Below are 16,309 nucleotides of genomic sequence, written 5' to 3' on the forward strand. Positions count from 1 at the left end.
TGTTTTGGTACGAGAGTTTCAATGAGCTGTCTTGTATAAGTAGTTTATTGTGTTTTTAAGATGAATGATGTTGTTTCATGAACATGGTTTTATATGTCTTATGTGGGTGAAGGACCATGTGAGTGACCCTTTGTTTTAAGCACATGTGGTCACTCCCTTGTTGTTGAGGAGCAAGATTGAGAGACAGGTACAACAGTGGATGCCTACATCACGCAAGGGTAGCTTCACTCCTTTGTACTGAGAAAAAATGAGAAGTAACTGGTGTTACCATTGTGAGCACCCAGTTGTCATACACCACCAAGCAAAGTCACCCCGGAGCATAATAGAGGCCGTGATCCAGACCTCTCTCACTTTCCCACTTCTGTTTTCTTGCCTCCTGTGTCAACCTGGGGAAGCTGAGGTGCAGGTTGGGGGGAGGGTGGAATCAAGCACATGGCATCTTTGATTGTCCTTTCCTCTCAGTCTTGAACTATTTTTGTAGGTACATTCTTCCCATTTGTACATGACATGTAAGCAGTTTTAGTTCATAGAAATAATGTATATTGCATTGTGAATTCTTGTGGTTCTTATGTTGTGAGGAATATTGTAAAGTGGTAAAAGAATCTTGTGCTAAGACTAGTGTTACTGGAAAGGGGAATAACTTGTCTGTGTTTTCTGTGGTATCCAGCCTGGAAATCTGATGTCTGTGTTTACTTGTTTGTTGAAATTTGGCTTTACTTTTGTCGTAGCAAGGGAAGAAAAGGGGGAGATTAGTGTCCCCAGGCAATAAGAAGTACCTGGGGTGGAGACTTCATCTTGTCTGTGAGCATCACACTTGTGTGGCTCCCTGCTTGTGACAATATTGAAATGCTGTGATGCTTTTGGAATCTCTGCAGTATACTCACAATGATGTTCTCAACAAAACTCTCTATAAAACACCCAATTTATTCCATCATTATCATGCCAAATATGTCCACATCATCACTTTCACTGTCAAAACCACTGCATCATTACTTAGTCAGGATTTGTACTCATTCCACCTCTCATTGCTTTTCAGATGCACATCTGTGCAAAATTCTGCTTCAGCATTTTCTGCTGCTTCTTTAAATCACATGCAGTTGATAATCCTGTACCATGAGCCTCCTACACAAGATGAACAGAAACACCACATTCCACCTTTTGTAACACTTCCACTCTTCTTTTATTGTTATTGTATTATGTTTGCATTTTGTGCCATGCTTTCCATTTCCCTCTCCATTTAAAGTCATAGCTGATATGAAATAAAGGTCACAAATAATATAATTTACACTAAGGTCACAAATAAAATCATTTACACTATCAAAATTGCTCTCAGGTTTACTTGCTTCATTTCTATACTAAGAAGTTCCAAAAACAGAACAGTAATGCCTAATTTCATACTGATGCTAGTAATGCATAAAATACATAAATACATGATAGATGTTTTGATGTCCCCTTCTCACTAAAGTACTGCATTATGATTGTAGTGTCATCTATGGCAGCATGCAGTGAACTAATCATACCACCATGGCATGTTTAAAAGATAGAAAATATAGCCAACTGAAAATATGCTGGATTAAACAAGATTCCAGATTAAATGATGCCAGAGTATCAATTGTCAACCTTTAATGTATAGTGAAAAGAAAACACCCTTCATTTACTCCTAAAATAAAAAGGAATTAAATTTGTTTTTACATTTTTTCTAAAAATCAGTCATGAAGCATAGGAACTAAACCACAAGTCTAGCAAGGACTGTGTGAAACCTGACAGGTTTGTGTGATGGCTCACTGACTGGCTGACTGTAAAGGCAGATTCATTTTTGCTAATTTTCCTTGTTTCTTAAATCATTATGTTAACCATGCCCAATGTGAAAAAAAAATGCATTTACAATTATCTTAATTGTGAATCTGTAAAAAATGCTCTTCAGGCAAAAACATCAACACAAAAAAACAGTTGCAGTAAGTGGTGAATGAGTTACATATTAATGCAATAGCACCTCAATCCTAGCATATACTTTATACACTTACTTGGCAACCATCTTGGCACCTTCTACACTCTTGGTTTCCCGCACAATCCTCACAGCTTCTTCAGGTGAGTTGAGGTTATGCAGTAGTAGGCGAATCACTGACTCATAGTCCCGCGCTGACTCATAATATGTGGCAGCCTCCCGGTACTGGCCATCAGACTCCTTGGCCTTGGCATACTGGGTGATGGATAAGTTACATTAGATTATAGATGCAGTATGGGAACATGTAATAAAAAATTACTGTTCATGTAAACACAGACAATTTGTTTAATCATTAATGATATCACTCTAGCTCTGTTTTATTGAGCCTGCAGATAAATCTGTCTTTTCTGAATCTTATACTCATTCCTGTCTCTTCAGTATGGATATGCCTTTCTAATAATATTTAGACTAAGAGCAGATGAGTATTCTGGCGACAAGTCCTGTGCTTTAATGGATGTGAATTTTGTGAGAGAATATCAAGCAGACAACCTGCTTTTCAAACTGGTAGCTTAGGTGCCTCAAATCCACAGTACTTCTATTCAAGAATTATTAGAGTGTCACAAGAAAAAACAGATGGACAGACTGTGATTACATGGACAAAAAGAAAGGCCTCTGATAAAAGTACCACATAAGAGGCTGCTATGGAAGTTGGAATATGAGGGAAGCCTGGGTGCCTCTATGGAATCCCTGAGATAGGTATACCAAACAATTAAAGCTTTAAATATATGCTTTCATTTCAAAGAAACCACATGGGATCAGTAGAGTGCATACACAGATCTGTTTTTTTATCTGATGCCAGTTACATAGCTGTATCCTCTTGCTTGATATCTGCAATTTTTTTCTTTAATTTTTGCATCCCTCCTCACCTGTCCTTATCCCTTCCTCTTTGATGACCCTAATGGCACTCTACCTTCCACTCCAAAACATGCCTCATTCCTCCCACACAGTCACACCACAACAATTTACCTGATGCAATTCAACTCAAGTTTTCACCTCTATTCTCCATTTGCTGTGCTATAGTTCACAATACCACAACACAACACTGACATTTCAACATAATAGTCTAACTCACCTGTAAATGCATCTTTGGAGAATTGATGTTGACCAATAGCTGTCCAACTTTGTTCCAGTTCTTGAGTCGGATGTAAAGGCTTGCAGCTTTCTCATGTAAGTTGCCACTTTCATATAGCACTGCTGCCTCAGAGTATTGCTGAAAGAAGAGCAAAAATAAGACACATAGACAATTATAACAATTCATTCTTATAGCTTTGAGTAACAAATATGTACAGTACTCTCTCAAGTTTCATGATTGCTTTTTCTGAAGACATAGTGCTAAACTTGAGAGTTAGGAAACTCACAGTATTGAAAACAATGGAAAAATGCTTATTCATTCCAGCCTCATGGCCTGAACCCATGTGAGTGTGTGTTTTGTCATTATATTCATGGTATAATTTGGCAGTGAAGTGTCATGGCATTTAATCCTATGTGAGTGTGTGTGTGTTTTGTCCCCTACATTGAGTGCCATTGCATCTAAAAACTGCATTTACCTGACTGTATTTACCTAGTTATATTGTACGGGAGAGGAGTTACGCTCGAGCTATCCCGCCTTTGTATATCTTAGTGTCTAATATGGTCTTAAAGTCATGCGTCTTTGCACACACTACTGCTTCATCTAGTCCATTCCATATACCCACTATTTTGTGGAAGCTCTTCAAAATTTCTTCTATAATTGTCTTTTTTGAGTTTCCTTCTATGTCCTCTTGTATCCCTTGTGTCCCATTTCAGTAAATCTTCCCTATCAGGAACCTCCATGTTCATCATGATTCTATAGATGGTTAACAAGTCACCTCTTTCTCTTTTTTGTTCTAGTGTTGGCAAATCTAGTCTTGACAGTCTCTCCCCATATGCTAATTCAGATAAAGTTGGGACCAATTTTGTTGTTGTCTTTTGGATCCTTTCAGGCTTTTTGACCACAGTACCACTGCATATTCTAACCTTGGTCTTATCAGGGTGACTACTATTTTCTTTACCATTTCCTCATCTATATATGTAAATGCTACTCTGATACTCTAATGTTTCTCAATAAGTTGTAGGTTTTGCCAACAATTTTATTCAATTTTTCTTCTCTCTTTTAGTGTTGGTAATCCCATCTCTTCAAGTCTTTCTTCATGGCTTAAGTCTTTTAATTCCGGTGCCATCTTTGTCACTATCCTCTGTATTCTTTCCAGTTTCTGTATATCTTTTTTTTTAATGAGGAGCCTAAACTACTGCTGCGTATTCCAATTTAGGATATATCATGCTTGTTATAATTTTCTTCATCATTTCTTTATCTAATTAGTTAAACGTCACCCCTAATGTTCATTAACAAGCTGTATGTAGAGTCTAATATTTCATTTATATGCCTTTCAGGTGATAGTGTTTCCTGGATCATTACTCTCTAATCTTTTTCTTCATTATTTTTTGTTATTATTTCTCTTCCTATTTTTGTAACTTCATGAAGGTTTCTTTCTACTTTTTATATTTCTAACACATGGCATTTTCTGACATTGAATTCTATTATCCATCTTTGGCTCCATGCATGTATCTTGTCAATATCCTTTTGCAACTCCTTAAAGTAATTTTCATCCTTTATTATTTTCAATATTTTTACATCAGCAAAAAAGCTTTATATATCAATTTAGATCCTTTGTCATATTACTTACATATATTTGAAACATAATAGGTGCCAACACAGATCCTTGTGGTACCCCACTTGTCACTTGGCACCAACTTGAATTAGTGTGTATGATTACTGTTTTCATTTCCCTCCACTGTAAATAATCCTCCATCCATCTCAATGTTGCTTCCTTTAGTCCTCCTTTATTCTCTAACTTCCACATAAGACTTTTGTTGGGAAGTTTATCAGATGCTTTTTTTGGGATCCAGATATACCACATCAACCCAAGTCTTTCTCTTGCACTCTTTCTACTACTCTTGTGTAAAAGCTCAGTAGATTTGTGACACAGGATCTTCCTTTCTTGGATCCAAATTGCCTTTTCATCTTCTAAATATTGCACCCATCTATCTTTAAATACTATTTCACAAAACTTGCTTACAATGCTTGTCAGTGACACTGTTCTGTAATTTAATGGTTCCATTTTATTTCCCCTTTGTATATTGGGACTATGGTAGCTCTTTTTCATTCCCTTGGTACTTTTCCTTCTTTCAACAAGCTGTTGATTATATACCATATGGGTTACTCCATTTGTTCTCTGCATTCTTTTAATATCCATCCATTGATTTGATCTAGTCCCATATCTTTTCTAACATCCAGCTCTTCCAGCAGTTTCTTGACTTGACAGTCTCTTTACTTGTATCTCCTGTATTCCCTCATTTTGTGATACCACTTTTGGTGCTGCATAATTGGTTTCCTTTGTAAACATAGATTGAAAACTGATTCATTAGTCCACTCATCTCCTCAGTAGTTTCATAAATTCTTCCTTCTTTTCTTAACTTGTTTATGTCATTCCTATGTTTCATTTTTCCATTTACATATCTGTAGAATAGTTTGGACTCTTCCTTGCATTTTCTTACTATGTCACTTTCAAAATTTCTTTCTTCTCTTTTTATTATACCATATTCATTCCCTGTCTTTCTGTATTCTTCCCTAGTATTTCTGTTCAGTTTTCTCATTTTCCTCCATGCCCTGTCCTTTTTCTTTTTTGCTTCTACATACCTGGTATTATACCATTCATGCTTTCCAATTTTCACTTTTTAACTTGCTACAAATTGTTATACCTCCTTTCTATACTTGCTCAAAAATATCTCATATTTTCTTCCACTACTTTACCTCCAAATAGCTACTATTTCCAGTTAATTTTTCCATAAAATTTATTAAACTCTGCATTTTTTTTAAGTAGGAGGGACACTGGCCAAGGGCAATAAAAGTCTAATAAAAAAATTAAAAAAAGCCCACTGACATGCCAGTCTCCACATAGGGTCCAAAATGGTAGTCAAAAACTGAAGGATAAGAGTCTTGAAACCTCCCTCTTGAAGGAATTCAAGTCATAGGAAGGTGGAAATACAGAAGCAAGTAGGGAGTTCCAGAGTTTACCAGAGAAAGGAATGAATGATTGAGAATACTGGTTAATTCCTGCTTTAAAGAGGTGGACAGAATAGGGGTGAAAGAAAGAAGAAAGTCTTGTACAGTGAAGCTGCAGGAGGAAGGGAGACATGCAGTTATTAAGATCAGAAGAGCATTTAGCATGAAAATAGCAGTAGAAGATAGCAAGAGATGCAACACTGCAGAAATGAGAAAGAGGCTGAAGACAGTCAGTTTGAGGAGAATAGTTGACGAGACAAGAAAAGTTTTTGATTTCACCCTCCAGACATGTGAAGCATACTCCATACATGGACGGATAAGGCCCTTGTACAGAGTTAGCAGCTGGAGGTGAGAAACACTGGCAGAGATGTCTCAGAATGCCTAACTTCATAGAAGCTGTTTTAGCTAGAGATGATATGTGAAGTTCTCAGTTTAGATTATAAGAAAAGAACAGACTGAGGATGTTCAGTGTAGAAGAGGGGGATAGTTGCCTGGAAGGTTGTGTCAAGGAATTGAGTTTTTGAGGCACTGAACAATACCAAGTTTGTTCTGCCTTAATCAGAAATTTTAGAGAGATCAGAAGTCAGGCGTTCTGTGGCTTCCCTGTGTGAACTGTTTACTTTGATCATTGATCATTGATGAGAAATAGGAAGAGAGTGGGTGACAGAACAGAACCCTGAGGAACACCACTGTTAATAGATTTGGGAGAAGAACAGTGACCGTCTACCACAGCAGTAATAGAATGGTCAGAAAGGAAACCTGATATGAAGTTATAGAGAGAAGGATAGAAGCTGTGGGAGGGTTGTTGAGAAATTAAAGTTTTGTGCAGGACTCTATCAAAAGCTTTTGATATGTCTAGGGCAAAAGTTTCTCCAAAATCTCTAAAAAAGGATGACCAAGACTCAGTAAGGAAAGCCAGATCACCAGTAAAGCGGCCTTGACAGAACCAATACTGGCAATCAGATAGAAGGTTGTGAAGTGATAGATGTTAAAGAATCTTCCTGTTGAGGATAGATTAAAAAACTTTAGATAAGCAGGAAATTAAAGCAATAGGACAGTAGTTTAAAGGATTAGAATGGTCACCCTTTTTAGGAACAGGATGAATGTAGGCAAACTTCCAGCAAGAAAGAAAAGTAGATGTTGACAGACAGAGTTGAAAGAGTTTGGCTAGGCAAGGTGCAAGCACGGAGGCGCAGTTTCGGAGAACAATAGGAGGCACCATCAGGTCCATAAGCCTTCTGAGGGTTTAGGCTAGTGAGGGCATGGAAAACATTGTTGCGAAGAATTTTAATAGGTAATATGATGTAGTCAGAGGATGGAGGAGAGGGAGGAACAAGCCCTGAATTGTCCAAGGTAGAGTTTTTTTTAGCAAAGGTTTGAGCAGAGTTCACCTTTAAAGACAGATGTGATAGCAATGGTGCCATCTGTGTGTGTATTTATCAAGTTGCATTTACCTAGTTGTATAATACAGGGTTTGAGCAGGGTTCATAGTGTTCTGTCTCCATATCTATATTTATCCAGCACTTCCTTAAATTTATGCACGTTTGATGCTGTAACAACCTCTTCATTTAGACCATTCCAGATATCCACAGTTCTATGTGGAAAACTGTACTTCTTGATGTCTCAAATAGTGACTATTCCTGATCTTCTTTGCCCTCTCGTCCGTCCAGCTTCATTTTCTTCCAGCAACACCAGGTCCTGCTTGTCTATCTTCTCCATGCGGTTAACTATTTTATACATCGTTATTAGACCTCCCCTTTTCCTTCTAACTTGCAAAGTTGGCAGTCCCATTTCCTTCAACCTCTCTTCATGTGTTAGATCTTTCATCTCCAGTACCATACTTGTAGCTGCCCTCTGAATTCTTTCCAACTTCTTTATATCTTTCTTCATATGTGGAGACCACACCACTGCTGCATATTCTTGTCTGGGACATAGCATAGTGGCTATAATTTTTCTCATCATAGTTGTATCCATGTAATGAAATGCCACCCTAATATTTGTTAACATCCTGCGTGTCAAACCAAATATCCCATTTATATGCCATTCTAGGGTCAGGGTTTCTTTTTCCTCCTTGTTCTTCATTATTACTTCCTCCCCCATTTTATAGTCCCATGCAGGTCTTCTTTTACTCTTTCCCAATTCCATCACATGGCATTTCTTAGCATTGGATTCCAATTTCCACTTCTTGCTTCACCTATAAATCTTGTCAATATCTCTCTGCAACTCTGTACAATCAACATGGCTCTTTATTACTCTTATTAATTTTGCATCATCAGCAAACAGATCAATATAATGGGTCAAATCCTCCTGCATATCAATGATGTATATTTGGAACATAATGGGTGCTAACACTGACCCCTGTGGTACTCTGCTTGTTACATTACTCAAACTTAAACAGGTGTCCCTGATCACAGTTCTCATCCATTTTAGCATTGTCCCTCTCATTCCTCCTATATGTTCCATCTTCCACAATAGTCTTTTATGCGGAACTTTATCAAAAGTTTTTATGATGTCCAAGTACACTGCATCTACCCACCCATCTCTGTTTTGTACTTCATCTATTACTCTTGTATAGAAACTTAGTAAATTTGTCACACATGACCTTCTTTTTCTGAAACCAAATTGGCTATTTGTTATAATTTCGTTCTCTTCCAAATATTTCACCAAATTTTCCTTGATCACTATTTCACAGATCTTGCCCACAACACTAGTTAGTGACAACAGTATAATTTAGCAGCTCAGTCCTTCTCCCTCCTTTTCTTATTGGCACTATATTTGCTCTCTTCCACTCCCTTGGTACTTTTTCCTCTATCAGTTAGCTGTTAATCACATCCCAAATTGGCTTCAGCACTTGTTCTCTACATTCCTTTAGTGTCCAACCTGACACTCCATCAGGCCTCAATGCTTTCCTGACATCCAGCTTTTCTAACAATTTGCCAGTTTCATGTTTTTGCACCAAGACTTCTCGTAACCCTCCCTGCCATGCTTCCTTGTTTGGTTCTATAAACTCTGCTTCCACAATGAACACAGACCTGAAACTCTCATTCATAATTTCACTCATCTCTTCCACTGTCTGATATATCCTTTCTCCCTTTACTATCTTGTCAATGGTCTCTCTGCTTGTCAACTTTCCACTGATATATCTGTAAAAAAGCTTGGGCTCTTCTTCACATTTCTTTACCACATCCCTTTCATATTGTTTCTCCTCCTCTCTTCTTATTCTAACATACTCATTCCTTGCCTCCTTATACTGCGCTCTATTATTTTAATTTCTTTGTTTCTTCAATTTCTTCCAAGCTATATCCTTTCTCTTCTTAGCTTATGCACATCTGGCATTATACCATATATGTTTGCTCCTCCTTACTTTATATACAGGTACATACTTCTGCACATCTTCATTGTACTTTTTCAGGAATGTTTTGTATTTCTCTTGTACTGTCTTGCCTTTCATAAGTCCCTTCCAATCAATACTCACAAAGAATTTTCTTAACTCTGTAAAATTTGTCTTTGCATGATTTAGTCTCCCATTTTTATAATCCTTACATGGTAGAACCTCCCAATCTTGCAGTACCACTTCTAACACCACATGGTCACTTTTTCCCATTTGGCTTAAGTATTTAATGGTCTTGTGAATACCAGGTCTAGCATAGATGGTTCCTCCTCCCCTCTGTATCTTCTAAATTCCTCTACCCATTGGTCCATTGTATTCACCACAGCTAACTGTAGCATTTCTTCACTCCATAGTTCAGCATTTCCATTAACTTCCATCTCATCCCAGCTTACATTTTTGCAGTTAAAGTCTCCCACTAGTAGTATTTTACTGGCCTTCCTTATCATGTTGTCTAGGCACTTCCTTTTGCATTTCCTTGTGATCCTCCAGCTTCCATGTATTAGTCTTCGGTGGCACATATGTTAATATAATCCTCCTCCTTTCTCTCCCATTGGTCATGATTGCTATACCTATGACCTCCACCATGACTTCTCCATAATGCATTTCTTCCACATATTTATCATCTCGAACCATACTCCTCCTCCTCCTCCTTTTCCCTTTCTATCTCTCCTTCAATAATTATATTCCTCTTCCTTAAAGCTTCCTCTTTTAACTTTGTCTCAATTAGGCACAACACATCAGGTCTGTTTTCCTTTAGGTAATCTCTCACTTCCAGTACACCTGAAAGTAACCCATCTATGTTCGTATACATTACTCTTAATGTACTACTCCTCCCACCACTTGCAATTTCTCTGTCTGCTGCTGTGGTTTTTCATTTCCTGTTCCCTTTCCTGAATATACCATTTCCTTAGTCTCATATCTAGTACTGCGTCCAATAAAATTTCCTCTTCTCGGTCTCTGTCCTTCTCTCGTTTCTTTCCTTATCTTCATTTCTCAGATCCCTCTCTTTTTCCCTTTCTTCCAAGTTCATATCTCTTTTTACCCAAATATTTTTGCATTCTGAACTTTCAACCAGCTTCCTGGTTCTTCCTAGGATCTCCTCTACTGCAACTTGGGATCTTATTCTCACTTTTAACAGTCTTTTATCTCCTTCACTATATTTTCCAATTCTATATGCTTCTTCCACTTCTTGTTCCAGTCCCTGTTCCTCATCTTGGACCATTGTAGTAATTTTCCTCACCAACTCCTCTTCCCTCTCTCACAGACTTTACTGGGTTTTTCTTCTCTTGCAGTCCAAAAAAAGTCTATACATTTCTTCTTATCCACTGTGTCTCTCACCAAAGCCTCCTTTTCTTTAATTACCTGAATTACTGTGTCCTTGGTCTTTTCCTGTATTTGATTTTAATCTCCTCTGTGAAGCTAACTTTGTCATCCTCATGTTCTTTCTTCCAGGCATTTCTCAGTTCCTCCAGTTTGGTTTCACATACCGCCCCTTCCACTTTTCCTGCACTATCCTGCGCCTTTTCTTGCAGCCCCTGTAGAGTTATTTCATATTCCTTACACTTAGTCTTGAGTATCTCATTTTCTTTCTTTAATTCCTCCATTGCCTCTTTCATCTCATTGTTTATCTTTAGAGCACTCTCACATTTACTATACTTCTTCCTCAATTCTTTGTTTTCTATAAGTTTGTCCTGCTTTCCATAATGCTAGAGATCACTTCCCACATGCACCTTATTTCTTTCTCTACACTGATTATCCTTCTCATATTTCTTTTCTCTTCTATGAATCTTGAAAAATTCCTTTCTCCACTTGCCTCCACCAATTGGCTCAATCCCACAGGGGTTTCAATAAAATGCGCCTTCTGCCTCACCTCCTCACTCGGTTTGTTTACAAACACATCAAGACTGGTGGTGTCACTGGTCATGTGTGTTTGTGTGTCGTGTGTGTGTGTGTGTGTGTGTGTGTGTGTGTGTGTGTGTGTGTATTTACCTAGTTGTGACATACAGGAGAGGAGCTAAGCTTATACTGTCCCGTCGAGCTTAGCTCCTCTCCCGTATGTCACAACTAGGTAAACACACACACACACACACACACACACACACACACACACAAATGACACACAAACACACACGACCAGTGACACCACCAGTCATGATGTGTTTGTAAACAAACCAAGTGAGGAGGTGTGTGTGTGTGTGTGTGTGTATTTACCTAGTTGTATTTACCTAGTTGTATAGTACAGGGTCCGAGCCAAAGCTCAATTAGTCCTGTCTCCATACCCGAATTTGTCCAGTCTCTCTTTAAACATGTGCACACTCTTTGCTGCAACCACCTTTTCTTTTAAGTTATTCCATATTTCAACCGTTCGATGCGGAAAGCTGTATTTCTTAATATCTCCCAAACAATGACTCTTCTTTAATTTCTTCATATGTCCCCTTGTACGTCTATCTCCTTCCTCCACTTTTACAACTAGATCATCTCTGTCTATCTTCTCCATGCCATTTACTAATTTGAACATTGTTATCAGGTCTCCTCTTTCCCTTCTTTCTTGCAGTGTTGGTAATCCAATTTCTTCCAGTCTTTCCTCGTAACTTAGGTCTTCCAACTCAGGCATCATTTTCGTAGCTATTCTTTGTATCTTTTCCAATTTCCTTATATCTTTCTTCTTGTGTGGAGACCATACCACTGCTGCGTATTCCAGTTTGGGGCGTATCATGTGTGTTATAATTTTCTTCATCATTTCTTTGTCTAGGTAATTAAATGCCACCCTGATATTTGCTAGCAAATTATATGTAGAGCCAAATATTCCATTGATGTGTTTTTCTGGTGATAGCGTGTCTTGAATTGTCTTTTTCTTCTTTGCTCTTTGGTATTGTGATTCCTCCCATCTTATACTCCCATGAAGGTCTCCTTTTACTTCTTCCCATCTCCATTACATGGCACTTCTTTATATTAAATTTTAATTTCCATCGTTTACTCCATTCATAAATTCTATCAATATCCCTCTGTAGTTCCTCACAATCCTCTTGGTTCTTTATTACTTTCATCAATTTTGCATCATCTGCAAACATGTTAGTGTAGCTATTTAAACCCACCGTCAGATCATTTATATAGACCTGAAACATTATAGGTGCCAACACAGACCCTTGTGGTACTCCGCTTGTTACTTTGCACCAACTTGATTTATTATCTCTGATTACTGTACTCATTTCCCTACCTGTATTTCTTAATATCTCCCAAACAATGACTCTTCTTTAATTTCTTCATATGTCCCCTTGTACGTCTATCTCCTTCCTCCACTTTTACAACTAGATCATCTCTGTCTATCTTCTCCATGCCATTTACTAATTTGAACAGTGTTATCAGGTCTCCTCTTTCCCTTCTTTCTTGCAGTGTTGGTAATCCAATTTCTTCCAGTCTTTTCTCGTAACTTAGGTCTTCCAATTCAGGTATCATTTTCGTAGCTGTTCTTTGTATCCTTTCCAATTTCCTTACATCTTTCTTCTTGTGTGGAGTGTGTGTGTGTGTGTGTGTGTGTGTGTGTGTGTGTGTGTGTGTGTGTGTGTGTGTGTGTGTGTGTGTGTGTGTGTATTTACCTAGTTTTACCTAGTTGTGGTTTACAGGAGGGGAGTAATCTCATAGTATCCTGTCTCTATACCTATCCAGTTTGGTCTTAAAAGCATGGACAGCTACGACACTGACAACATCTTCACTGAGTTCATTCTCTTTGTTCACACTTCTGTGAGGAAAACTATACTTTTGATGTCTCTTTTTTAGTTAACTTTCTTCAACTTCTTACTGTCTCTGCTTGTAATCTGTGTGTCTAAATTTATAAAACATTCTTTGTCCACATTTTCCATACCGTTTATCATTCTATAGATGTTTATTAAATCTCCTCTCTCTCTCCTATTTTCAAGCGTAGGAATTTCTAACATTCTTAATCTCTCTTCATAGATCGACTTACTCAACTCCAGAACCATCTTAGTGACTGCTCTTTGTACTCTCTCTAATTTTATAATATTCATCTTCATATGAGGAGACCACACCACTGCCGCATATTCCACTCTTGATTTTATCATGGAAATTAACAACTTTTCATCATTCCTTCATCTAAATGTGAGAATGCCATTCTTATTCTTTTTAACAAATTCATCGTCTCTCTCCAGTAATTTTACCAATGTGTCTGTCTGGAGTCAAATTTTCAGTAACCATTACTCCCAAATCCATTTCCTCTTTTGATTTCTGTAACTTCACACCATCCATCTCATAATGATATTGTATTCTTTTCTTACTCTTACCAAACTCCATTACTTTACATTTACTTAAATTGAATTCCATTTGCCAAGATTTACTCCATCTATTTATCTTATTTAAATCACCTTGCAGTACCATACAGTCATTTACATTTTCTACCCTTCTCATCAGCTTAGCATCATCTGCAAATAAGTTCATATAACTGTCTATTTCTTCATTATGTCATTCACATATATTACAAACATTATCGGTACCAACACTGACCCCTGTGGGACACCACTAGTTACTTTCAACCAAGATTAATTCTGGTCTTGTATTACTTGTATTATCTCTCTATTATCCAGATAATCTTCCATACACTCCAGTAGTCTTCCTCCAATTTTGAGTGTGTGTGTGTGTGTGTGTGTGTGTGTGTGTGTGTGTGTGTGTGTGTGTGTGTGTGTGTGTGTGTATTTACTTAGTTGTATTTATCTAGTTGTATTTTACAGGAAAAGAGCTATGCTCATGCTGTCCTGTCTCCATATCTATAAGCATCCAGCTTAACTTTAAATTCATGAATATTTGTTGCTTGTACCACTGTTTCAACTAAGTTGTTCTATATTTCTATGCTTCTATTTGGGAAACCATATTTCTTGATATCTGTTCTACTTGCTATTTTTCTCAATTTCACTCCATGTCCTCTTGTATCTCTTGAATCCCACACAAATAAGTCTTCTTTATCAACTTTAAAGCTCTGTATATAGCAATCAGGTCTCCTCTTTCTCTTCTCTCTTGTAATGATGGAAGCTTCAATCTCCTTAATCTTTCTTCATAGGTTAAATCTCTCAAACTTGGTACCAATTTGGTTGCAGTTCTTTGGATCTTTTCTATTTTCCTTATTTCCTTCTTATTATGGGGTGACCAAACAATTGTGGCATATTCCAGTGTGTGTGTGTGTGTGTGTGTGTGTGTGTGTGTGTGAGAGAGAGAGAGAGAGAGAGAGAGAGAGAGAGAGAGAGAGAGAGAGAGAGAGAGAGAGAGAGAGAGAGAGAGAGAGAGAGAGAGAGAGAGAGAGAGAGAGAGAGAGAGAGAGAGAGAGAGAGAGAGAGAGAGAGAGAGAGAGAGAGAGAGAGAGAGAGAGAGAGGATGGATGGAGGGAAAGAATGGGGAGGGAAGGGAAGGGGAGTAAAGAGGCAAGGGGGAGGGAGGGAAGAAAGGGAGAGGGGGGCTGGAAAGGGGGAGAAGGGAAAGGGAAAGGGAAGGGAAGGGGAGTGGGGGAGTTGAGGAGAGAGAGAGAGAGAGAGAGAGAGAGAGAGAGAGAGAGAGAGAGAGAGAGAGAGAGAGAGAGAGAGAGAGAGAGAGAGAGAGAGAGAGAGAGAGAGAGAGAATTTTATTATTAGAATATTATAAGTAACAATATTTAAGGTTAGTGTACATTTACTACTCTTTCAACTCCACACCTATAGGCCTAGGCTTATAGGCTTAGGTGTCATTACTATGCCACATTAAAAAAAAAAAGTGCATCTGCAAATATAATATGTTAGAAAATAAAAAAAGTTGAGAGAACCTTTTTCTTTATTTTTGCTCCTTCTGGGTTAGGCTGAGAACTCACTGAACACTCCTTGTAATATGTGCAATTTGGGATGGTAAGAATTTAGGACTCAACGTGAAACTTGAGGATTGTGAAACTCAGATACCGTGAAATTCAAGGGGGTACTATATGTAAAAGCTTATGCTCATCAAGTAAGGAGTACATTGTGAAATAAAAATAAAGTGGTGTTCAAAACAGTACTTTGAGGTTTGAAAATCAAAAAATGGAAGAGAATGAAATGACACAGATGCAGTTGAATAAACTATATGATGTAAGATTTCTTTCACATACAACCTGCCTCTTATATTAGCATTTACAATGCCTCTCAATACCCAGCCATCTAATTTCACATTCAAAACAAATTCATTCCTATTCCATCCTATGGCGACCTCTGGTAGCTCAATGGCAATCCTGCCTCCCTCAGGTGAGACAGTCATTCTTTCTTGAGATACACTTCTGTGTGGACTCAGGTTCCTACAGTACTCTCATATTTTGTTACCCCGCTATCACTTGTTTTTTTGCCTTATGGCTGAATTTCCATGCCATCAGTAGAGTTTGTTGTCCCCGTGCAATGGGTTTGTTGGCTTTGGCAAGGCTTCTCCAAACCAGTTTGTTATGGGCCAGGAGGACAGTGGTTAACCTAGCAGTCATGTTTCAGGCACTGACACTCCACCTGGTTCTTTGCCATCTTCACATCATTCTTCATTCTCCCACTTCCCCAGGAGAGTCTGTGCTTTGTCTGATTGCAGGAGAGTGCTTGGGAGTGCCCACCATAACCCATATAGTGTATGTATTGTCTGATGAGATGGTTTTTGTGATGTAAACAAAAGGTATCATGAGTGTGCTCGGTGGAGCTCCAAGGTGGTTTTCTGTGCCCTTAAGTACCAACAGACCTTGCAGAAGAGGCATGAGTACAAAGCTAAGAAGAAGGCTTGCAGGAAGGCAAAGGCTGGGATCAAATCCACATCCCCTTACCAGCTTTATGTGACTGCTCTCAGGCATCTGCTC

General features: G+C 38.2%; 1 protein-coding gene across 1 annotated transcript in view; it reads right to left on the bottom strand.

The window, feature by feature from the left end:
* Positions 1–16,309, bottom strand: part of LOC135116166 (WD repeat-containing protein 19-like) — a 310,907-nt gene that overhangs the window by 73,994 nt on the left and 220,604 nt on the right. The window contains exons 20-21 of the mRNA XM_064033436.1: positions 3,078–3,215; positions 2,025–2,200 (exon numbers count right to left, since the gene is read on the bottom strand). Coding sequence (XP_063889506.1) covers positions 2,025–2,200; positions 3,078–3,215 — 314 coding nt within the window. The remainder of the gene's footprint in view (positions 1–2,024; positions 2,201–3,077; positions 3,216–16,309) is intronic.

This window comes from Scylla paramamosain, chromosome 30, assembly GCF_035594125.1.
Source record: "Scylla paramamosain isolate STU-SP2022 chromosome 30, ASM3559412v1, whole genome shotgun sequence".
In the NCBI taxonomy this organism is placed as follows: domain Eukaryota; kingdom Metazoa; phylum Arthropoda; class Malacostraca; order Decapoda; family Portunidae; genus Scylla; species Scylla paramamosain.